The sequence below is a fragment of the Nycticebus coucang genome, chromosome 10, assembly GCF_027406575.1.
Source record: "Nycticebus coucang isolate mNycCou1 chromosome 10, mNycCou1.pri, whole genome shotgun sequence".
NCBI lineage: Eukaryota > Metazoa > Chordata > Mammalia > Primates > Lorisidae > Nycticebus > Nycticebus coucang.
The window spans coordinates 90238826-90263669 of record NC_069789.1 but is presented as its reverse complement, the minus strand read 5'-3'; the positions used below and the strand labels follow the sequence as shown (position 1 = coordinate 90263669).

At 40.8% G+C, this 24844-nt stretch overlaps 1 protein-coding gene across 13 annotated transcripts in view; it reads left to right on the top strand.

Moving 5' to 3' along the window:
* Positions 1-24844, top strand: part of PRRC2C (proline rich coiled-coil 2C) — a 122574-nt gene that overhangs the window by 54119 nt on the left and 43611 nt on the right. For all 13 annotated transcript variants that reach the window (XM_053607570.1, XM_053607565.1, XM_053607561.1 and 10 more), the window contains 7 exons: positions 2980-3149; positions 3860-4106; positions 5439-5649; positions 7015-9258; positions 12915-13123; positions 18751-18905; positions 21545-22403. In XM_053607570.1, coding sequence (XP_053463545.1) covers positions 2980-3149; positions 3860-4106; positions 5439-5649; positions 7015-9258; positions 12915-13123; positions 18751-18905; positions 21545-22403 — 4095 coding nt within the window. The remainder of the gene's footprint in view (positions 1-2979; positions 3150-3859; positions 4107-5438; positions 5650-7014; positions 9259-12914; positions 13124-18750; positions 18906-21544; positions 22404-24844) is intronic.

The following is a 24844-nucleotide window of genomic DNA, read 5'->3' as shown; positions in this document are numbered from 1 at the left end:
AATATATGTAATCAAAATAAAAGTGATTATTTTAAGATAGCATTTGCAGTAAAAAGGGGGAGGGGGAATGGGAATGGATTGAGCCATGCTTTCTTTTCCTTTTTTTTTTTTTTTTTTAAGACAGCCTCAAGTTGTTGCCCTGGGTAGAGTGCTGGGGCATCACAGCTCACAGCAACCTCTAACTCTTGGGCTTAAGCGATTCTCTTGCCTCAGCCTCCCAAGTAGCTGGGACTACAGCCCCACCACAACGCCCGGCTAGTTTTTGTTGTTTTTGCAGTTGTCATTGTTATTTAGCTGGCCCAGGCTGGGTTCAAATCTGCCAGCCTCACTGTAATGTGGCTGGTGCTGTAACCACTGTGCTATAGGCGCAGAGCTTCAAACTTGGTTCTTAATGTAACTGTAAAAGAGTATGTTGACTGGGCACAGTGGCTCCCACAGTGGCTCTCCCCTAGCATTGTGGGAAGGCAGGAGGGTGGCTTGAGACCAGGAGTTCAAGAGCAATGTGAGCCCCATCGCAAGTCACTATGAGAAAAATAGAAAAAATTAATTGGGCATGGTGGCACACACTTGTAGGCTCCATTCCTTGAAAGCTGAAGTAGGAGGATTCTTTGAATACAGGAGATTATAATAGCCAGGGCAACAGAAAAAGACCCTATATGAAAAAAAAGTATGTTACCTCTTTTTTTAATGAAGTAGGCACATATGGATCATTTGTTTAGTTAAGATTAGCAGATTTCATAAACTTTTCTTTATATTAATCAATGTAGAGAGACTTTTATGTTGATGGTGGCTTTTATTATGCAATTACTTAAGACAGTTGTTCATAATACCAGAAAAAGTGAAATAAAATTATTCACTGCAAGTAATTAAAAACATTGCCATACTTTAATCTTGATGAGTGTTAAAAGAGGTCAGCGAACTTTAGGGGATCGGATTGACTAGCAGTTAGTAAGAAGACTGACTATAGGTAAGAAATGTAAGGAAATTTAAACTTTTACCTTAATGCTGCCACTGAATACATGTGTTGACTCTAACTTTTACTGGTGACTATATGTAAGTAACTTAATTCTTTTACTTATTGGTACTTTAATTTTCATTCACATTTTCTATGTTCCTTGATGATTTAATTTTAGCTAGGTTTTCCGTTTCTTTTTTTTTTTTTTTTTGACAGGGTCTCATTTGTTGCCCTCAGTTGAGTGATGTGGCATCAGAGATCACAGCAACCTCAAATTCTGGGGCTCACACAGTTCTCTTGCCTCAGTCTCCCAAGTAGCTGGGACAACTGGCACCTGCCACAACACTCGGCTATTTTTAGAAGCGGGGTTTTGCTCTTTCTCAGGCTGTTCTTGAACCTGTGAGCTTAGGCAATCTACCCACATTGGCCTCCCAGGGTGCTAGGATTACAGGTGTGAGCCATTGCCCCCGCCTTAGCTAGGTTTTTCAATGAGTTATATCTATATGTTTACTCTCTATTTTTTGGTTCTGACACTAGACCCATATGATTTTTAACTCAGAGTCTTCATGGCTCTCTTTTCCCACCAAAATTTTACTTCCCATTTTATAATATTTTTAGTATTGAATATAATGCAAGCAATTCAAAAATGTGGTTTGTGATTCTTGATGGCATGCATTCTTACATTGGCAAAATAAACTTTTGTCTAAAATGCATCCCTAGTCTGAGAAAAGAATTTATAACAAGCATGACTTTGTAATTGTGAGAAATAACATGCGATAGAATAAATATAACTGGTTTTCCTTAGCATAAAAGCAGTTCTCCTTTTGATATGGCATATTGGCACCCTTTGTATAGAATACTATAACAAAATATATATGTGAAGATAGCTGGTGATCACCTGTTCTCTTAAGATTTAAGCACATTAATTTTCTTTATAGGGACTAGTTCTTTAATCCAATCAGTAAATAACCAGTGGGCTTATTTTGAAGGTCATTTGTGTTTTCACATAGGTTCTAGTGAACCACAAATTAATATTAACAGTTATAGTGATAATTTATTGAAACAAATAAAAAATAGAGTTTACAATGGTTTTAATCACATAAAAGTAAATACATATTTTTTATGGTGAAGCATTTGGGTATGTGGTGTCTCTATATTATAAGAACTCAGTTTTGAGGAAATCTAAAGGTTTGATAATTTTTTTCTTTTTTTTTTTTGAGACAGAGTTTTATTTTGTCACTCTCGGTAGAGTACTCTGGCGTCATAGCTCACAGCAACCTCAAACTCATGGGCTCAAGCAATCCTCTTCCCTCAGCCTCCTGAGTAGCTGGGACTACATGGAACTCACCACAGTGCCCAGCTATTTTTGAGATGGGGTCTCACTCTTGCTCAGGCTGGTTGTGAACTTGTGAGCTCAGGCTGTTCTCCAACTTGTGAGCTCACAAAGTCAACCTGCCTTGGCCTCCCAGAGTGCTAGTATCATAGGCATGAGCCACTTCACCCAGCCTAATGTTTTGATAATCTTTTTTTGTTTTGTTTTGTTTTGTTTTTTGAGGCAGAGTCTCATTATGTCACCCTGGACAGAGTGTGTGTCGTCACAGCTCACAGCAACCTGAAACTCTTGTGTTTAAGTGATTGTCTTGCCTTAGCCTCCCAAGTAGCTGGGACTACAGGCGCCCGCCACAACACCCGGCTATTTTGTTGTTGTTGTTGTTGTTGTTGCTGCTGCAGTTGTCATTGTTGTTTTAGCTGGCCCAGGCCAGGTTCAAACCCACTAGCCTGGGTGTATGTGGATAGTGCCCTACCCACTGAGCGATGGGCGCGGCCACAGTTTGATAATCTTAATGTAACTTCATTGATGACTACCAACATCAGAATGTAAAATAATGCTTTGGAGTGTTGAGGGTGCTTTCTTCCTCATTAACATCTGTTATACCTCAGTCTAATCATTTCAGTACAGGAAAACATACACTTGATAAATGTTATAGATGAGTACCATTAGCTTTCAACTTTTCTTTTGGCAGAAGAGGAAGCAGTTTTCACTAGACAGGACAGCAATCGCAGTGACAAGGAATCCACACCAGTGACACATGAGACAGAACCAGACTCGGGGTCCCAACCTCGGCCTGCTGTATTATCTGGTTATTTCAAACAGTTTCAGAAGTCTTTACCACCACGATTCCAACGGCAGCAGGTAACGATAAAAACATTTATCATATATGTCCTATTGTAAAGGCCCATCGTTAAGTAATCTGAGAAAATTGACATAAAACTTAAAATACCTAAATACACACATTTCCTTTGAAATTTTTTTCCTTTTTAATGAAAATTTGTTGATGGGGATTTTACCTTGACATTCTTTTTTTTTTTTTTTTTTTTGTAGAGACAGAGTCTCACTTTATGGCCCTCGATAGAGTGCCGTGGCATCACACAGCTCACAGCAACCTCCAACTCCTGGGCTTAAGCGATTCTCTTGCCTCAGCCTCCCAAGTAGCTGGGACTACAGGCGCCCGCCACAACACCCAGCTATTTTTTGGTTTTCAGTTCAGCCGGGGCCGGGTTTGAACCCACCATCCTCGGTATATGGGGCCGGCACCTTACCTACTGAGCCACAGGCGCCGCCCATACCTTGACATTCTTAACCTTTTTATCCTCTGCCTCATTTATAGACACTGTCTTCCTTTTATTGGAAATAGATTGTACAATACAATGAGAGATTACTTACATCAAGTATAAGGCAAAATATTGTAATTTATCCTTTGATCTTTTGTCTTGCCACCTCTCACTTAAATATCTTGAATTCTTACTTTTCCCTTAAGGATCAAAATAGGCTCTTATTTTCTCATATGATTGATTAATTTGTCATGTGGAACATATATCTCAAGACATGAATTCTTTTTTTAGGAGCAAATGAAACAGCAGCAATGGCAGCAGCAGCAACAAGGTGTGCTTCCACAAACTGTACCTTCACAGCCATCCAGTGGCACTGTCCCTCTGCCACCACACAGACCTCTCTATCAGCCCATGCAGCCTCACCCTCAGCATTTGGCTTCCATGGGTTTTGACCCAAGGTGGCTCATGATGCAGTCCTACATGGATCCTCGAATGATGTCAGGAAGGCCTGCTATGGATATTCCACCCATTCATCCTGGTAAGTTGGAATTTGGCACTGAGCCACCACTTCTGGCCCTCATTTGTAGAATATTTATCAATGAAAGTAGGCTAGTGAAATTTGCTATAGAAAATAATTTTCTCTAACAATTTATCACTGTATGCAGGGCACGGTGGCTCATTCCTATAATCCTAGCACTCCGGGAGGCCAAGGCAGGTATATAGCTTGAGTTTACAAGTTCAAGACCAGCCTGACAAAGAGTGAGACCCCATCTCTAAAAATAACCAAGTACCTGTGGTCCCAGCTAGTTGGGAGGCTGAGACAAGAGTTGAGCCTGAGAGTTTGAAGTTGCTCTGAGCTACAATGCCATGGCACTCTATTGAAGGTGACAAAGTGAGACTCTGGCTCAGAAAACAAAATTTATCACCAATAGTATAGTTTTCATGTTTGAATCATATACATAAGAATTACAATACTCACTTGTATCTGGATTTTATGGGCATAATTGTTTTCTTCAAACTAAATTAGGGAGCTATTGTGGTTTTGCTTCTTTGATGCCTTTTTTTTCTTTTTTTTTTGTAGAGACAGAGTCTCACTGTACCGCCCACAAGTAGAGTGCCGTGCCGTCACACGGCTCACAGCAACCTCTAACTCTTGGGCTTACGCGATTCTCTTGCCTCAGCCTCCCGAGCAGCTGGGACTACAGGCGCCCGCCACAACACCCGGCTATTTTTTTTGTTGTTGTTGCAGTTTGGCCAGGGCTGGGTTTGAACCCGCCACCCTTGGCATATGGGGCCGGCGCCCTACTCACTGAGCCATAGGCGCCGCCCACCTTTTTTTTTTTTTTTTTTTTTTTTTGAGACAGGGTCTTACTTTGTCACCCTCAGTGGAGTACTGAGGTGTCATAGCTCACAGCAACCTTGGGCTGAAGCGATTCTCTTGCCTCAGCCTCCCTCGTAGCTGAGCATGTGCCCAGTACCCTAACCATGGAGCTACAGGCATCCCAGCCTGCTTTCTTGATTCTTAAAATCTGTTTATTTAATAGCAATAATAAAATCTCATTCACAAAACAATCCTTGTGTAATTTTGACCAATCTTTTAAGAGAATTACAGTTTTAACTCTTTAAAAAAAGAACACCTTTTGGGCGGTGCCTGTGGCTCAAGGAGTAGGGCGCTGGTCCCATATGCCGGAGGTGGTGGGTTCAAACCCAGCCCCGGCCAAAAACCAAAAAAAAAAAAAAGAACACCTTTTTGTTTAAATATAGAGAATTCCAACTAGCAATTAATAATCTGTATGTTCTGTTTATCAAGTTTTCTGGCTTTCATTTTTCAATGATTCTTATGTCATCTTTTTGTCAATTTTTGTTATAGGAATGATTCCTCCTAAGCCATTAATGAGAAGAGACCAGATGGAAGGGTCACCAAATAGTTCTGAGTCTTTTGAGCATATAGCCCGACCCACAAGAGATCATGCAGTTTCCCTTTCTGAGCCTCGCATGATGTGGGGGTCAGATCCCTATCCTCATGCTGAACCTCAGCAGGCAACTACTCCCAAGGCAACAGAAGAATCTGAGCCTGTAAGGTAATAAAGTATTTAAATTATGTTTTTTGTTGTTTTTTTGTTTGTTTGGCCAGGGCTGGGTTTGAACACACCACCTCTAGCATATGGGGCTGGCACCTTACTCCTTTGAGCCATAGGTGCCACCCAAATATTTAAATTATTGATAGATTAAACAGAATATTGTAGTAAAAGGAAGACTGTAGTGTCCCTGAAGATCATTCCTATTTAGGACTGAGCCATAAATCTGATTTTCTTCCATTTAGCATGTTTCCTTTTATCTTGGGACGTATTTTTTTTTGCTGGCATTTCAGTATTGATGAGAGCATATTGTAACTGGGTACTGTGCACTAAATTTGATGATGTAATGCAGCATTAGATACTAAAATTGGCAGGTTTTTTACTGTCGATGAGATGTGAAGAAATTTAAAAATATCTATCATCCTTATGTAGCCTCGCTAAAGTGTTGATATAATCCTTCCACTACGACTATGAGACACTTGTCTAATAGTAATTCAGGGAAATGTCAAAGATCATGATAAGAGTACTAATTTACAGCATCACTTTTGAAGAGGTAGAAAATTGGTGTTGACTATAATAATTTAGATCCACATAGGTGGATCTAAAAACAGAGCTTCTGTTTTTTTATAAAGTATATTTTTATAATGTTTTGTAAGTTTCTGTAATTAATTGGGATAGACTTACTATAATATATTCTTTCATTTTAGATAGAAATTATTAGTTTTGTGGACTAGAAATTCATATAAGCATAATCAAAACTTTGTGCTTTAAGGGGTGAAGTTCATTCATTTCTAATTGTGGCAAAAAGACAACATTAGTTCTACCCGTTTAACAAAATTTTAATTGTAAAGTACAATACTAATTATAAGCGCAATGTCATATAGTGAGATGGTGAGACCTTTTTCATCTTGCACGACTAAAACTTTATTTGAATCAAATAGCAACTCCTTGCGTCCCCCTACTAATGGCCCCTCATAATTATCATTCTACTTTCTGCTTTCGTGAGTTTTATCTCTTCAGCTTCCTCATGTAAGTGGAGGCAACGTAGTATTTGTCCTAACTGGTTCATTTCACTTAGCATAATGTCCTTAAGGTTTATCCATGTTGTAGAGCCTGACAGTATTTCCTTCTTTCTTATCACTGAGTACTATTTCATTGTACCTATCTACCACAGTTTCTTTATTCAGATGTGGGTCAATATTTAGGCTGTTTCTACCTTTTGCCTATGGTGAACAATTCCATGGTAAACTTTTTGTAGAGAGATTAAGATGCTTTTTATAATTAAAATCAGGGGGATTGTTTTGGTATATTCTCATATGTGGGTAAGATAGCTTTGTTGGTTATACTTTTGAATTCTCATCATAATAGGTCTGAAGCTGCATTGGACCAGGAGCAGATTGCTGCTTATCCTGTAGAACATAGTCAGTTGGAGGCTCATCCAAAAGCAGACTTTGTCCGAGAGTCAAGTGAGACAGAAGTACAGAAGTTTTTAAGCAGATCTGTGGAAGACGTTAGGCCTCATCATACTGACTCAAATAATCAATCTGCTTGTTTTGAAGTAACTGATCAAAAGACCTTATCTGTTCCTCAAGAAGAGCGAATTTCAACTGTAGAGAGTCAGCCTGCCCGAAAAAGAAGTGTTTCCCATGGATCTAACCATATTCAAAAATCAGAAGAGCCAAGAAGTGAGCCATCTGCAAGCATTCCTAAGGTAACCAGCAGATGCATTGATTCAAAAGAACCAGCAGAAAGGGCAGAGGAGAAACCAAAAAAGGAAGGCTTTATACGATCTTCTGAAGGACCAAAACCTGAAAAAGTGTATAAATCTAAATCAGAGACTCGTTGGGGCCCACGGCCAGGCTCCAACAGAAGAGAAGAGGGTAACGATAGACCAGTGAGAAGATCAGGTCCTATTAAAAAGCCTGTTCTTAGAGATATGAAGGAGGAACGGGAGCAAAGGAAAGAGAAAGAAGGAGAAAAGGTCGAGAAGGTCACTGAAAAGGTTGTAAAACTTGAAAAGGTGGAAAAGAAGGATCTTCTTCCTCCAGCCCCACCACCTTCAGCACCAGTTCAGCCACAGTCAGGTCCACCACCAGTTCAGCCAGAACTGGAAAAATTCCCTTCACCAGAAACTTCAACATTGGCCCCCAAACCATCTCAAGATACTGAGAAGCCTCTGGAACCTGTGAATAAAGTTCAAGTAGAGCCCACAGTTAAAACCTTAAACCAACAGGCTACCACAGCACCCACAGTCAAAGAAGAAAAACAACCTGAGAAAGTCATCAGCAAAGACTTTGTTATAGAGAGGCCCCGACCAGATTCTAGACCAGCAGTTAAAAAAGAATCAACTTTACCTCCTAGGACCTATTGGAAAGAAGCTAGAGATAGAGATTGGTTTCCAGATCAAGGATACAGAGGTCGAGGCAGAGGTGAATATTACTCTAGAGGCCGAAGTTACAGAGGTTCTTATGGAGGGCGTGGAAGGGGTGGGAGAGGGCACCCTCGAGATTATCCTCAGTATAGAGACAATAAGCCAAGAACAGAACATATGCCCTCAGGACCTCTCAGACAGCGAGAAGAAAGTGAAACGCGAAGTGAGAGTTCTGATTTTGAAGTTGTCCCTAAAAGAAGACGACAGCGGGGTTCAGAGACTGACACAGACAGTGAAATTCATGAAAGTGCAAGTGACAAGGATAGTTTAAGTAAAGGCAAACTTCCCAAAAGAGAGGACCGGTCTGAAAACAAAAAACCCATAAAACTTCAGTCTTCTTTCAAGCCTGATAATCATGTTCGAATAGATAATAGACCACTTGAAAAACCTTACGTGAGGGATGATGAAAAATCTAAACCAGGCTTCCTTCCTAAAGGAGAGCCCACAAGGAGAGGCAGAGGAGGAACATTCAGGCGTGGTGGAAGGGATCCTGGCGGTCGTCCTTCACGCCCTTCCACTTTACGAAGACCTGCTTATCGAGACAATCACTGGAACACAAGGCAGGTAGAACCTCCTAAGACAGAAGATGGTGAGCCACTGAGAAGACATGAGCAGTTCATTCCTATACCAGCAGATAAACGACCTCCAAAATTTGAGCGAAAATTTGACCCAGCTCGAGAGAGGCCCCGGAGGCAACGTCCTACCCGACCACCAAGGCAGGATAAGCCTCCTCGTTTTAGAAGGCTAAGAGAGAGGGAGGCCGCTTCAAAAACAAATGAGGTGGCAGTGCCCACAAATAGCACTGTTAATAATGTGGTTCAAGAACCAGTTAATATTGTTGGGGACATTTCTGGGAATAAGACACCAGACTTATCTAATCAGAACTCTTCAGATCAGGCAAACGAAGAATGGGAAACAGCTTCTGAAAGCAGTGATTTCAATGAGAGGCGAGAGAGGGATGAAAAAAAAAATACTGATTTGAAAACACAAGCAGTTGTAAAGGCTGGAGAGACTGTTTTACCTCCAAAGAGAGAAATAGCAAAAAGAAGTTTTTCTAGTCAGAGACCAGTAGATCGCCAGAATCGACGTGGCAACAATGGTCCACCCAAATCAGGAAGGAATTTCTCAGGTCCTAGAAATGAAAGGAGAAGTGGCCCACCATCAAAAAGCGGGAAGAGAGGGTGAGTATTTTGTTTTAGATATAATTACTTTGGTGTCTTATACTATACTAAAAGTAGAATTTTTTTTTTTAGTACATTCATAATAACTTATATTCAAATTATATAATGGGCCAACTTCAAGGTCAAGTTCCTGCCTGTTCATTGAAAGCAGTGAAGCTTGGAAGCAACCACTGTAATTAGTTAGAATTAGTTTATGATGCTGAATTTAAAGGCTCTTCCTCTGTTAGATCCTTGTAATGGTGTAACAAAATGGCCAGTCCATTTTGTTCTCCTCTTGTACGTAAACAATTTCAAAGAACATCAAAATCAGACAAGGTCATTCTGAGACCATGATAAAGTGAGATAACAGCAAGATTACTGTGCAACCCACACAATATAAACCCTCTTATATAAAATGAATAACTGCCACCATAATTTGTATTTCCATCTCAACTTGCAAACCTACAGTAAATAAACCATCTAGATTGAGGCCCAGAAAATGAATCCCTGTCCAAACACCAAGGCCACCAGTAATACAATTGACATGACAGTGGATTTTTTTTTTTTTTTTTTTTTTTTTTTGTAGAGACAGAGTCTCACTTTATGACCCTCGGTAGAGTGCCGTGGCCTCACACAGCTCACAGCAACCTACAACTCCTGGGCTTAAGCGATTCTCTTGCCTCAGCTTCCCAAGTAGCTGGGACTACAGGCGCCCACCACAATGCCCGGCTATTTTTTTGGTTGCAGTTTGGCCGGGGCCGGGTTTGAACCCGCCACCCTCGGTTTATGGGGCCGGCGCCCTACCGACTGAGCCACAAGCGTCGCCCAACAGTGGATTTTTTAAAACATAATTTTTCTAAATGATTATGAATTTGGCCTATTCTTTTAAATATTAAAATGATAGTTACAGTAACTTAGTATTGATTTCTTTAGTATTGGAAAGCATTATAAAATAGCCGTTAAGATACAGAACATTCTAGTTGCTTTTTTGCATCTCGCACTAGTAAAAGAGAAAATAATTGCACTTAATATGAAGATTATTGAGATTAATATTGATAATAATACTCTGACCATAACACCTGGCACAAAATAAGCAACTATTATTGTAGTGTGCCCTGTTTTTAGACCAATTCCCAGGTTTGCGGCCTGAGTTGATAAGATTCTTTTTTTTTTTTTTTTTTTGAGGCAGAGTCTCACTTTGTCGCCCTTTGTAGAGTGCTGTGGTACCATAGCTCATAGTAACCTCAAACTCTTGGGCTCAAGTGATTCTCTTGTCTCAGCCTCCTAAATAGCTGGGGCTACAGGTACAACTATTTTTAGAATTAGGGTCTCGCTCTGGCTCAGGCTGGTTTTGAACTGTGAGCTCAGGCGATTCGCCCACCTTGGCCTCCCAGAGTGCTAGGATTATAGGCGTGAGCCACCGCACCTGGCAAGTTTATAAGCTTTTGTTTGGACAATGCAGTGTTAATGTGAGTTCCTTCATTACACATACTTAGCATTTCAAGTTGCGACCCCAGTTAGTTTTCTTAATCTGTTTTCTGTTGGTACAATTGAATACCTGAGACTATCTTATAAGAAAAGAAATTAAAAAAAAAGAGAGAGAAATCAATTTCTTACACTTCTGTAGGCTAGAAAGTCCAAGGTTGGGTGTCCATTTCTGGTGAGCATCTTCTTGCTTGTGGGGACTCTGAAGAGTCCCACGGTGGCTCAGCCATCTCAAGCCCAGGAATTTGATGCTGTAGTGAGCTACTTCAGCCTGGGCAATAGAATGAGACTCAGTCGTTATATTTAAAAAAAAAAAAAAAAAGTACCTCATTTACTGTAACTAAACTATTCGTAGTAATGCTTAGGGGAAATCTTGATCTGATTTTTGTACCACATAGATGGATAATTATAATTCTGAACCTACAGAAATAGCAGTGATTGATTATATAGTTAAAATGATTTTTTTTTTTTTTTTTTTTTTTTTGAGACAAAGTTTCACTCAGTTGCCCTCGGTCAAGGGCCATGGTGTCACAGCTCACAGCAACCTCAAACTCTTGGGCTTAAGTAATTCTCTTGTCTCAGCCTCCCAAGTAGCTGGGTCTACAGGTGCTTGCCACAATGCCCAGCTATTTTGTTGCTGTTGTTGTTGTCATTATACTTATCGTTGTTTTAGCTGATCCGGGCCGGGTTCAAACCCACCAGCCTCGGTGTATGTGGCCAGTGCTGTAACCACTGTGCTATGGGTGCTGAGCCAAAATGAATGTTTTATAAGAGCTCCATGAAGAAGAAATGAATTCTTCAAATGATTGAGGTCATAACCAGGAAGTTGGTAAGCTTTTATGTTGAGTAGTACTGTGGACTAAGTTGAAAATGTATTAGTAAATGCATTTTTCTTAGTGTTTTTTTTTGTTTGTTTGTTTTGTTTTTTGAGACAGAATCTCAGTGCATCACCCTGAGTTGAGTGCCATGGTATCATCCTAGCTCACAACATCCTCATACTCTTGGGCTTGAGCTATCCTCTTGCCTTAGCCTCCCAGGTAGCTGGGACTATAGGTGCCTAGCTATTTTAAGAGATGGGGTCTCACTCTTGCTCAGGCTGGTCTCAAATTCCTGAGCTCAAGGGATCCATACACCTCAGCCTCCCAGATTGCTAAAATTATAATAATGAGCCACCAGGCCCAGCCAGTGCATTTTATTTTTTAAAAATAAGCCTGGTGCTCGGCACCCATTACCCAGTGGTTAGGATACCAGCCACATACACCAGGGCTGGCGGGTTCAAACCCAGCCCAGGATTGTTAAATAATAATAACTACAATAAAAAACTAGCAGGGCATTGTGGTGGGAAGCTGTAATCCCAGCCACTTGGGAGGCTGAGGCAAGAGAATCATCTTAAGCCCAAGAGTTTGAGGTTGTTGTGAGCTGTGATACTACAGCTCTCTACTGTGGGCGACATAGACTCTTGTCTCAAAAAAAAAAAAATATATATATATATATATAAAATATATACATATATATATGCCTAGAAATTTTTCTGTTAGGAAATAAAAACCATAGAAATATATTTGGTTTGTGAAATGAATTATTAACATATTAAAGGTGATTTTTAAAATGCATTCATGTTAATGTATAAGTGTGATTGAATGTTAAAAAAATACATGATATAAACATAACATACTTTTTTAAAATTTTATTTTTATATGGTGCCCACTTTGGGAGAGTATCCAGTTTGTGCATACTTTCAACTTGCTTGGAAATCAGATTTTCAGCTATAAACAATGTAATTGATTGCTTTATAACATATTCGACAGATAGACACAATAAGAATCTTCTGGGGACAAATAGAATTCTAGAATTTTTTTTTTTTTTTTTTTGTGGTTTTTGGCCGTGGCTGTGTTTGAACCTGCCACCTCTGGCATATGGGATCAGCACCCTACTCCTTGAGCCACAGGCGCTGCCCCAGAATTCTAGAATTTAATTGCTAGAAAGAACTCTAGGGAGCTAATCTACTTTTAGGAAGCTCGGTTTTACTGAGATTGCACTCAACAGAAGTCACTGAGGCTTTGTAATAGAGTTAGGGTTTTATCTTTCACTGCCATCTCATCTTAGATTGAACTTTAAACAAAGTGCCAAAAGAACATTTTTCTTTTGTTCAAGTCTGTGAAGATAGTAATATGTGAAGTTATTTTTTGTAGGCCATTTGATGACCAGTCTGTATGCACAACTGGTGTTGACCCTGTCAATGGCAGCTCTACACACCACCAAGAAGGAGCATCTAACGGTACAGGACAAAAGAATTCCAAAGATGCTACCGGGAAAAAAAGAGAAGATCCCAAACCAGGTCTTAAAAAACCCAAAGAGAAAGTAGATGCTCTATCACAGTTTGATCTCAACAATTACGCAAGTATGTCTTAAGTTCTTTTTCTTTCTTCACCTTTCCTTTATGTATTCGTTACATTTTGAAATGTAGGTGCTAAAAATAAGTCTTATAAGAGTACAGTCAGTGACTCCCAGGCGGGCAACTGCTCCTGGTCTGTGGCCTGTTAGGAACCTGACCAGACAGCAGCAGGTGACCACCAGGTGAGTGAGCAAAGCTTCCTCTGTATTTACAGCCTTTTATGTCATTGGGATCACTGCCGGAGCTCCATCTCTTCTCTGTCAATCAGCCATGACATTAAGATTCTCACAGGAGCATGAGCCCTTCTGTAAAGTGTGCATACAAAGTATCTAGATTATACACTCCTTATGAGAATCTAATGCCTGATCTGAGTCAGAGCTGAGGTGGTGATGCTAGTGCTGGGACCATCTAGTTGCAGGGTAACAAGCTCAGGACTCTCACAGATTCTGTGTTATGGTGAGTTGTATAACTGTTTCACTATGTTTTTTAATGTAATGACAATAGAAATAAAGTGCACAGTAAATGTAATGTACTTGAATTATCATGAAACCATCACTACCCCACCCCCAGTCTATAGAAAAATTATTTTCCATGAAACCAGTCACTGGTGCCAAAGAGGTTGGGGGCTGCTGTTATAAGAAGAAAAGTTAGACATTCGAGGTACATACAAAAGCTGATTACGTAGTATTAATTGATTGATACCCTGGAATTCTTAATACAAATTTTGTTAAGAATGATCCAACAGGGCTGGGCATGGTGGGTCTCGCCTGTAATCCTAGCAGTCTGGGAAGCCGAGGCGGGTGGATTGTCTGGCAGATTGCTGGTTCGAGACCAGCCTGAGCCAGACCTCATCTCTAAAAAGAGCCCAAACTCTTGAGCCCAAGAGTTTGAGGTTGCTATGAGCTATGATGCCACAGCACTCTAACAAGGACAACAAAATGAGACTGAATGATCCAACAGAGTTTCACTGTTCTTTAAAAAAAAAAAAAGAGAGAGAGAGAGAACTATCTTCTCAAACATCTTTCAGGAACAACAAAAACCAAGTGAAGATGGTTGGTTTTATCTGTATGAGACTGTGTCTTTAAACACAATAGAAATGTGTAAAAATTGGTATCTCAGATGTGATAATTAGAAAATAATAGGATGAGAGGCAGTATTACTATGGATAAATACTTTAGAAAAGCCGTTAAGTAGTAGAGGATCAAATGTTAGGGATAATACAAGCAATAAGAAAATATTCGATGAGGAAATGAACAGGGAATGTCTATGAATAGATATTTGTACATGCAAAATGAGCTATTTGCTATTCATATGAGATGGAAGCTAAGAATAATGGATAAAATTAAGAGTTCAGACCATACAGTGGTATGAAAAAGTTAATTCAGTAATAAAGATACAAGTGACATTTTCCTTTTATCTGCCTACTGGTTGTTTATACATATTAAACTTAGATTTGGACCCAACTCCTGATTATTTCTTGACCAGCACTTCTTAAAGTGTGGTCCCCAGATCATCAGTAGCATCTGGAAATTTGTGAAAAATGCAAATTTTTGGCTTCTATCTTAGACTTAACTAACTCAGATACTCTAATAGTAAGGTGCAACACTTTTGTTTTACCAAGTTCTCCAGCTGATTCTCATACACAATGAAGTTTGCAAACTTCATTTATATGGGGAAAAAACTGATCTTAGCTGTATATTTAAGAACTTTCAGATTATTTAGAGCAGTGGTTCTCAATAGGAATGATTTTGCACTCCAGGGAACATTTGGCAATCTCTGAAGACATGGTTCATCTTCACAACCAGCGGTAGAGTTCTACTGACACCTAGTGGATAAAGGTTAGGGATCCTGTAAAATATTCTATAATGCCCAACCAGCCCATAATGTTAATAGTGCTAAAGTCAGCTGTTCTCAACCTGTGGGTCGTAACCCACAGGAACTGTATTAAAGGGCCGCAGCTTTACAAAGGTTGAGAACCACTGGCTAAAGTTGAAAAACCCTAGGGAGGCCAGCCCTGGTGGCTCAGTCCTCTGGGAGGCTGAGGTGTGGGGATTGCTTGAACTTCAGGAGTTGGAGACCAGCCTGAACAGGGGCAAGAACTCAATCTCTACTGAAAAAAAGGAAAATTAGCCGGGTCTTATGGCAGATACCTATAGTGCCGGCTATTGGGGAGGCTGAAGCAGGATGATTGCTTGAACCCAGGAGTTTAAGGTTGCAGTGAGGTAGGCTAATGCAACAGAGCATTAACACTCTGGAGCAACAGAGTGAGACTCTCTCTCAGAAAAAAATAAGGAAAACCTAAGGAGCTTGAATGCTAACCTTACGGTGGTTAATAAGGAGAGAGAGACTAGAATGCACCTAAATACTGCATTTAGAAAAATGACAAGTCGGGCGGTGCTATAGCTCAGTGGGTAGGTTGCCAACCATGTACACAAAGGCAGGTCAGTTCGGACCTGGCCCCGGCCTGCTAAACAACAATGACAACTGCAACAAAAAAATAGCCAGGTGTTGTGGTGGTTACCTGTTGTCCCAGCTGCTTGGGAGGCTGAGGCAAGAGGATCACTTAAGCCCAAGAGTTAAGACGTGCTGTGAGCTGTGATGCCATGGCACTCTACCAAGGGTGACAAAGTGAGACTGTCTCAAAAAAAAAAGACAAATAAATTTACACCCAGTCTGCAGATTTGTCTTCCCATATATTTGCTTGCCAGTTTTCCTTCTTCCAGAAGAAATTTCCTCAAGTATAATATTACTAAATTAAGACATGATAAACACCCTATATATTTCTGAATTGATGGCAGAAATTATGCTATTTATTTTAACTTCTTAAAGTGTTTTTTTTTTTGTTTGTTTTTTTTTTTTTGGCCAGGGCTGGGTTTGAACCCACCACCTCCAGCATATGGGACCGGCGCCCTACTCCTTGAGCCACAGGCGCCACCCAACTTCTTAAAGTTTTATTTAAAAGTTAATCATCTTTTATCAGGTTGTTTTCATGATAATACTGGTTAAACAATGTCTCAAGCTACAATGTTAAGAGATACTAAATAATAACAGTATTGAAATTAAACTAGAATTATTGTTCAGATTTCCATAACTACTGTGTATGTAACTAAACTATTAGGGAATTAAGGAAAATAGAAAATAAGTGATAGCATATCTGTGAAGCTAGGTTTTACACAAATTTTAGTGTAAGTGGAAAACCGGTATGATTGTAGAATTATGATGAGATCTCTTCACCAATCTGAAATAATGCATGCTTGATGTCCTTTGAACTGTTTGATTAAGCCCTTTCATTGAAATGAGCACATGCTCCATTTTATAGTTAATTTTGTAAAGGATTTAAAATGCATAGAAGTGTCCCTGATAGATCAGAATCAATTGTTTTTTTCTTATGAAATCTAATTCTTTTTTTTTTTTTTTTTTTTCTGTTTTGGAGACAAAGTCTCTCTATGTCACCCCTCAGTATAGTGCCGTGGCATAACAGCTCACAGCAAACCTCAAACTCTTGGGCTCAAGCGATCCTCTTGCTTCCCCAACCTCCCAAGTAGCTGGGACTACAGGCGCCTGGCACAGCACCTGGCTACTTTTTTGTTGCAGTTGTTATTGTCATTTAGCAGGCCCAGGCGGGCTCAAGCCTGCCTGCCCGGGTGTATGTGGCTGGCATTATAACCACTGAGCTACAGGCACTGAGCCTGAAATCTAATTTTTACTAGAAAAGCTAAATAGCAGTAGTCCATTTCTAAAGAGTAAAAATCTTTATATTTATTATTTGTTTTCTCTCTCAGTCTTTACATAAATGCCAGCTTTTAGCTATTTTAAAAGAAGTATTTATAAATAGTTTCCCTGTAGACCCCTTCTAATCCTATATTCTTGCCATTCCACATAGGTTATCACCATCCTGCACTGTGTACTCAATGTTCCTGAGAAAAATATCTATTTTTATTTTATGTGTATCCCTTAATTAGAACATACTATATGTATTGTTCGAAAAACTAATTTATTGATGGCTCAGCACTCGTAGCACAGTGGTTATGGCGCCAGCCACATACACCAAGCCTGGAGGGTTCAAAACCGGCCCAGGCCAGCTAAACAACAACGACAACTGCAACAAAAAAATAGCGAGGTGTTGTGGTGGGCATCTATAGTCCCATAGTCCCAGCTATAGGAGGCTGACACAAGAGGATTCCTTGAGCCCAAGAGTTTGAGGTTGCTGTGAGCTATGATGCCACAGCACTCTACTGAGAGTGACAAAGTGAAACTTTGTCTCAAAAATAAATAAAAATAAAAAAATTAATTTATTGGAATTGCCTCACTCTGTTTTCTTTTTTTGAGACAGTCTCACTATGTCACCCTCAGTAGAGTGCAATGGCATCACAGCTCACAGCAACCTCAAACTCTTGGGCTTAAGCAATTCTCTTGCCTCAGCCTCCCAAGTAGCTAGGACTACAGGCACCCACCACAACACCCAGCTATTTTGTTGTTGTTATCTTTGTTGTTTGTCGACAACCAGTATGTCAGGCCCAGGCTAGGTTCGAACCCGCCAGCTCCAGTTTATGTGGCTGGCACCTTAGCCACTGAGCTATAGGCGCTGAGCCCTTACTCTTTTTTTTTTTTTTTTTTGGCCTGGGCTAGGTTTGAACCTGCCACCTCCAGCATACACAGACGCCTACTCCTTGAGCCACAGGCGCCTCCCTGAGCCCTTACTCTTTTCTTTCTTTTTCTTGCAGTTAGGCCGGGGCCAGGTTCAAACCTGCCACCCTCCGTATACTGGGCTGGCTCCCTACCCACTGAGCCACAGCCACCCCCCTTACTCTTTTCTTGATACTAATTTTTACTATGCCAGTGTCACACTCATAACCCAAAATCACATCTTCTGAACTAATTTAGTTTTTCTTTGAAATATTATTTAATGTATTTAGGTTTCTTACCTTCACTGAGATATAATTTTAAGATAGCCAATATAATGGTCAGTTGGAGAAAAGTTGAAAAATTCTTAAGTTATTCATCAGCTAGGTAATTCTGATAGATGTTCATGTATGCCACTTTACATTTACACGAAAGTATCACATGTTTTTGTTTTTTTTTTGTGACAGCTACAGGTTGCAGACAAGGGTCTACTTAAAATAGTAGCAATAAGTGTCATAAGATTAGCTGTGCTGGTTGCCTTACCTTTGACAAATCAACTTCTCAGAACCTATTTCATTTTTTGAAAAACAGAAATAATGGTAATGCCAACCTCTTAGAATTTCTAGATATAAATGAGGTAAAGTGCATTTTAGATCTTAAAGCAGTATAAAGATCTGAGGCTGAGAGGTAGAGTTTAAGTTGCAGGATAATTTTGATTGTGTTTTTAAAGTATTACCTGTATAGTACTTCTGAGTGAAAAAAGACCTATATGTCATTCCAAACAAACAGATTTAGGACTTGGTGTTTTTAACTTTGTTTATGAAACTTTTAGAGACCTATGAAATCTTGCAAAATCTTACCAGTGGCTGGCCATTATGCAGGGTGGGAAGTGGGTTGCTGTAAGTTGTAAGAACTAAGTCTTCGACTTGTCTTCATGATCATCTTTTCAAAGCATTCTTGGGCTAAACATAAAGAAAATGTTATTTTAAATCTTTTCTCTAACCCCACAGGTGTTGTTATAATTGATGATCATCCTGAAGTAACAGTAGTTGAAGACCCCCAGTCAAATTTGAATGATGATGGTTTTACTGAAGTGGTATCCAAAAAACAACAAAAACGTTTACAGGATGAGGAACGTCGAAAGAAGGAAGAACAAGTTATACAGGTTTAAAGCTTGCTTCAGCTTATTGCTCATTATTTAGGTAGTTGCCAAAGTACATTCACAAATGATCGAGGTTTCTACTTATAAAGTTAAGACTGTACTTAGTATTCAAGTGTTGAAAGTGACTTGATCTTCATAGCTTTTCCTTGTTATGACCAGAATTTAGGTACATTTTAAATAGAATAAGATCACTATAGTTCATTGTGTGCCTTAGAGCAGACCGCCTTCATTTTAGCAACAATATCATATGTATTAGTACCAGTTACCTTATTTGCCTCATGGCAGAGTTGAGTTGATTTTAAATTGTCTTGGAAATCTAATGAACACAAATGCCATGAACTAATAGACTCCAAATTACTTTACTGTAGATTTTTTTGTAATTTAAAGTAGTTCACTTAAATATACAGTACGGATCCAGGTACATTATTGAGTTTAATTGAATATAGCCTTTGGGGCCAGGTGGTGGCTCACACCTGTAAATAATCCTAGTTATTACTCTGGGAGGCCAAGGTGGGTGGGCTGCTTGCACTCAGAAGTTCAAGACCAACCTGTACAAGAGTCTGTCTCTACTAAAAATATGTTTTAAAAAATTAGCTGGGGCTCCGGCGTGGCGCTGGTAGCACAGTGATTACAATGCCAGCCACATACACTGAGGCTGGTGGGTACAAACCTGGCCCAGGCCAGCTAAACAACAGTGACAACTGGAACAAAATAGCCAGGCCCTGTGGCAGGTGCCCATAGTCCCAGCTACTTGGGAGGCTGAGACGAGAGAATCTCTTAAGCCCAGGAGTTTGAGGTTGGTGTGAGCTGTGACGTCATGGCACTCTACCGAGGGTGACATAGTGAGACTCTGTCTCAAAAAAAAAAAAACTAACCAGGGATTGGCACCCATAACTCATTGGCTATGGGGCTGGTGGGTTCAAACCCAGCCGGGCTTTCTTAAACAACAATGACGGCTGGGCATGGTGGCTCATGCTTGTAATCCTAGCAGTTGGGAGGCTGAGGCAGGTGGATTTCCTGAGCTCACAGGCTCGAGACCATCAGCCTGAGCCAGAGTGAGACCCTGCTTCTAAAAATAGCTGGGTGTTGTAGTGGGCTCCTGTAGTTCCAGCTACTTGGGATGCTCAAGTAAGGGAATTAATTGCTCGAACCCAACAGTTTGAGGTTGCTGTGAGCTATGATATTACAGCACTCTACCGAGGGTGACAAACTAAGACTCTGCCTCAAAAAAAAAACAAAAATCGGGCGGCGCCTGTGACTCAGTGAGTAGGGCGCCGGCCCCATATGCCGAGGGTGGCGGGTTCAAACCCAGCCCTGGCCAAACTGCAACAAAAAAATAGCCGGGCGCTGTGGCGGGCGCCTGTAGTCCCAGCTACTCGGGAGGCTGAGACAAGAGAATCACGTGGGCCCAGGAGTTAAAGGTTGCTGTGAGCCGTGTGATGCCACGGCACTCTACTGAGGGCAGTACAGTGAGACTCTGTCTCTACAAAAAAAAAACAAAAATCAACAACAATGACAACTATAACAAAAAAATAGCCAGGCTTTGTGGTGGGCGCCTGTAGTCCTACCTACTTGGGAGGCTAAGGCAAGAGAATCACTTAAGCCCAAAAGTGGGAGGTTACTGTGAGCTGTGATGTCACAGCACTCTACTGAGAGTGACTTAATGAGACTATCTCAAAAAAAAAAAAAAAATTAGCCAGGCGTTGTGGTGGGCACCTGTAGTCTTAGTAACTTGGCTTTTTGAGGCAAGATGATCACTTGAACCCAGGAGTTTGAGGTGAGTGCCTGTAGTCCTAGTTACTTGGCTTTTTGAGGCAAGAGTATCACTTGAACCTAGGAGTTTGAGATTGTTGGAAGCTCTACGTGGGGCAAAAGAGCGAGACTCTTGTCTCAGAAAAAAAAGGCTAGCCCTTACAACCAGATTATTTTCAGGAGTCATTTTATTTATTTAAGGAAGGTAAGATAGTAATACATATACCCTTTATAGCATAACCCACCAGCCACACTTCCCAAATAAATGTCTCTGTGGCCAACATGAGTTCAATGAAGTTGATTTAATTAGCCTTTTAGCCTTTTCTCAGCTGAGGTAAAATTTTCATGCCAAATGAATTTACAGCAGACTTCCTTAGTTTTTGATTGTCAGAATTGTGGAAAAGAAATTGTGGACCTGTCTGAGCCTTTGGTAATTATGAAAAATAAAAAATTGTCAACCCATATATCAATAATGTATAAAACATGTATATCTTTTTTTTTGCAGTTTTTTTGGCTGGGGCTGAGTTTGAACCCACCACCTCCAGCATAGGGGGCCAGCGCTCTACCCCGTTGAGCCACAGGCGCCTGTGGCTCAAAGGAATAAGGCACTGGCCCCCTCCCTATGCTGGAGGTGGCAGGTTCAAACCCAGCCCCAGCCAAAAACTGCAAAAAAAAAAAACAAAACCACGTATATCTTTTTTTTCTATGTCATATCATCTTGGTTTCTCACAATGTAAAATCTCTGTAGCAACCATGATGTTTTTGTTCTGTGAGTACCTGTTTTGAAAAGGAGCTAAATTAGTGGTAGGTAGTTTTGTGAGAAATTGCATTCATGAGCTGTTGCCTTAAGCTGCATTATTAACAAAAATGATTCCTACTAATTTCTTAAGGTCTGGAACAAAAAAAATGCAAATGAAAAAGGAAGAGGTCAGACTTCTAAGCTTCCTCCAAGATTTGCAAAAAAACAGGCTACAGGGACACAGCAGGCACAGTCTTCACCCTCAGCTCCCATTCTAGCCTCAGCTCCAGTTCCTCCTTCAACCTCAGTTCCGGTTACAGCCTGCACCTCAGTTCCAGTTCCAGTTCCAGTTCCAGCCTCTGCCTCAGCTCCAGCTGCAGTTCCAGCCTCAACCTCAGCTTCAATTCCAGTCTCGACGCCAACTCCAATTCCAGCCTCAGCTCTTGTTCCAGCCTCCACTTCAGCTACAGCCACAACCTCTTCATCAGTTCCAGCCTCAGTCCCACCCCCAACCCCTATCCTTGCTTCGGTTTCCAGCCCAACCTCTGTCCCCATTCTTACTTCAGCCTCAATTCCTATCCTTGCTTCAGCCCTTGCGCCAGCTTCAGCTCCAACCTCAGCCCCTGTAGTCTCAATCCCAACTGCCCCCATCATCTCAGCTCCAGCTGCCCCAGGCTCAGCCCCATCTGCCTCAGTCCCACTTGCCCCAGCCTCAACCCCAGCCCCAGTCCCAGCCCCAGCTCCAGCCCCCACTCCAGCCCCCACTGTTCCAGCACAGACTCCGGCACAGACTCACAAGCCAGTCCAGAATCCACTGCAGCCTACAACACAGTCTTCAAAACAGCCACCACCTTCGATTAGGCTACCTTCAGCTCAAACACCTAATGGTACAGATTACGTAGCCACAGGAAAATCCATTCAGAACCCACAGTCACATGGCACTCTGACAGCCGAACTATGGGATAACAAGGTGGCCTCACCAGCTATGCTGAATGACATCTCTAAGAAATGTAAGTGTGTAACAGAGAAGTGAGGGATGGAGAATGGCATAGGAATGCTGGAAGTTGTTTATACTCAGTGTTTTCTAGCCACGTCATTGTTTCTTCAGTGGCAAAAGTAATGGTAGTCCTTTCTTCCTTTCTGAACATCTTTGTTCCTAAAATAACACACAACATTTGAGGGGAACTTACTATAGGCATACCTCATTGTATTTTGCAGGTGTTGTATTTTTACAAACTGAAGTTTTGTGGCAACCCTGTTTTGAGCAGTTCTGTTGTCATTTTTTCCAGTAGCATATACTCACTGTGCTCAGTGACATTTTGCTAATTCGCACGGTAGTTCAGATTTTGTTACTCTGTCATAGTGATTTATGATCAGTAATCTTTTATATTACTGTTATAATCATGTGAGATGACAAACTTAATTGATAAATGTTGTTTAGTCTGACTGCTCAACCAACCAGCCATTCTTTCGTCTTTTTTTCTCAAGCCTCCCTATTCTCCGAGACACAGCAATATTGAAATTAGGCTAGTTAATAACCCTGCAGTGGCTTATGTGTTCAAAAGCAAGGGAGAGTCACATGTCTCAGTTTCGATTAAAAGCTAGATATGATCAGGCTTATTGAGGAAGGGATGGCAGAAGCTGAGGTCAGCCAAAAGCTAGATCACTTGCACCACTTAGCCAAGCTGTGGATGCAAAGGAAAAGTTCTTGAAGGAAATTAAAAGTGCTACTCCAGAGAACACAAGAGTGTTGAGAAAACAAAATAGTGTTATTGTCGATAATGGAGAAAGTTTCAGTGATATGGATAGATCAAGGCAGCCACAATGTTCCTGTAAGCCAAAGCCTAATCCAGAGCAGGGCCCTAACTCTTTTTAATTTTGTGATGGCTAAGAGGTGAGGAAGCTGCAGAAGAAAAGATTGAAGCCAGCAGAGGTTGGTTCATGAGGTTTAAAGAAAGAAGCTATTATTTCAAAGTGCAAGGTAAAGAAGCAAGTACTGACGGAGAAGCTGCTGTAAGTTATTCAGGAGGTCTAGCTGTCATTGATGAAAGGGGCGACACTAAACAAGAAACTTCTGATGTAAACCAAACAGCCTTTTCTGTTGGAAGAACATGTCATGAAGCCCTTTCATATAGCTAGAGGAGACATTAATTCCTAGCTTCAAAAAACAGGAGAACTCTCTTCTTAGAGGCTAATGCAGCTGTTGGCTTTGCAACCAGTATTTATTTACCACCCTGAAAGTTCTAGGGCCCCTAGGAATTGTGCTGAATCCACTCTGCCTGTGCTTTAGAACTAGAACATTAAAGCCAGGAGGACAGCACATCTGTTTACAGCATGGTTTGCTGAATCTTCTAAGCCCAGTGTTGAAACCTAATACTGAGGAAAGAAGATTCCTGTCAAAATATTACTGTTCATTGTCAGTGTACCCAGTTACCCGAAAGCTTTGATGGAAATGTACAAAGAGATTAATGTTTTTGTGCCTGCTAATACACATGCATTCTGCAGCTCTTGGGTCAAAGAGTAGTTTTGATTGTCAAGTCTTACTGCTTAAGAAATACATTTCATGGGCAGCACCTGTGGCTCAGTCAGTCGGTAAGGCGCCGGCCCCATATACCGAGGGTGGCGGGTTCATTCCCGGCCCAGGCCAAACTGCAACAAAAAAATAGCTGGGCGTTGTGGCAGGCGCCTGTAGTCCCAGCTACTTGGGAGGCTGAGGCAAGAGAATCACTTAAGCCCAGGAGTTGGAGGTTGCTGTGAGCTGTGTGATGCCATGGCACTCTACCGAGGGCCATAAAGTGAGACTCTGTCTCTACAAAAAAATAAAATAAAAAGAAAGAAATATATTTCATAAGATCATAGCTGCCATAGATTGTGGTTCCTCTGGTGGATCTGGGCAAAATCAACTGAAAATCTTCTGGAAAGGGTTCATCATTCTAGATCTCATTAAGAACATTTTTGATTCATAGAAGGAGGTCAAAACATCAATATTCACAGGAGTTTTAAAGAAGTTGATTCCAACCATTGTGGATGACTTCACTGGAGGAAGTCACTGCAGATGTAATGGAAATAGCAAAAGACCTAGAATTAGAAGTGGAGCCAGAACATGTGACTGAATTGCTATAGTCTCATGATAACACTTGACAGATGACTTACTGCTCATGGATAAGCAAAGAAGCTGGTTTCTTGAGACGGAGTCCACTCTAGGCAAAAATGGTTATGAACGTTATTGAAATGACAGCAGAGGATTTAGTATATTATATAAACTTTAGTTGGTAAAGCCGTAACATGATTTCGTGAGCGCAAACAATCCACCCACCCCGGCTTCCCAGAGTGCTAGGATTATAGGCATGAGCCACTATGCCTAGCCCTACAGAGAAATCTTTTGTAAGGAAAAGACTTAACTCATGCTGCAAACTTTATTGTTGTCTTATTTTAAGAAATTGCCACAACC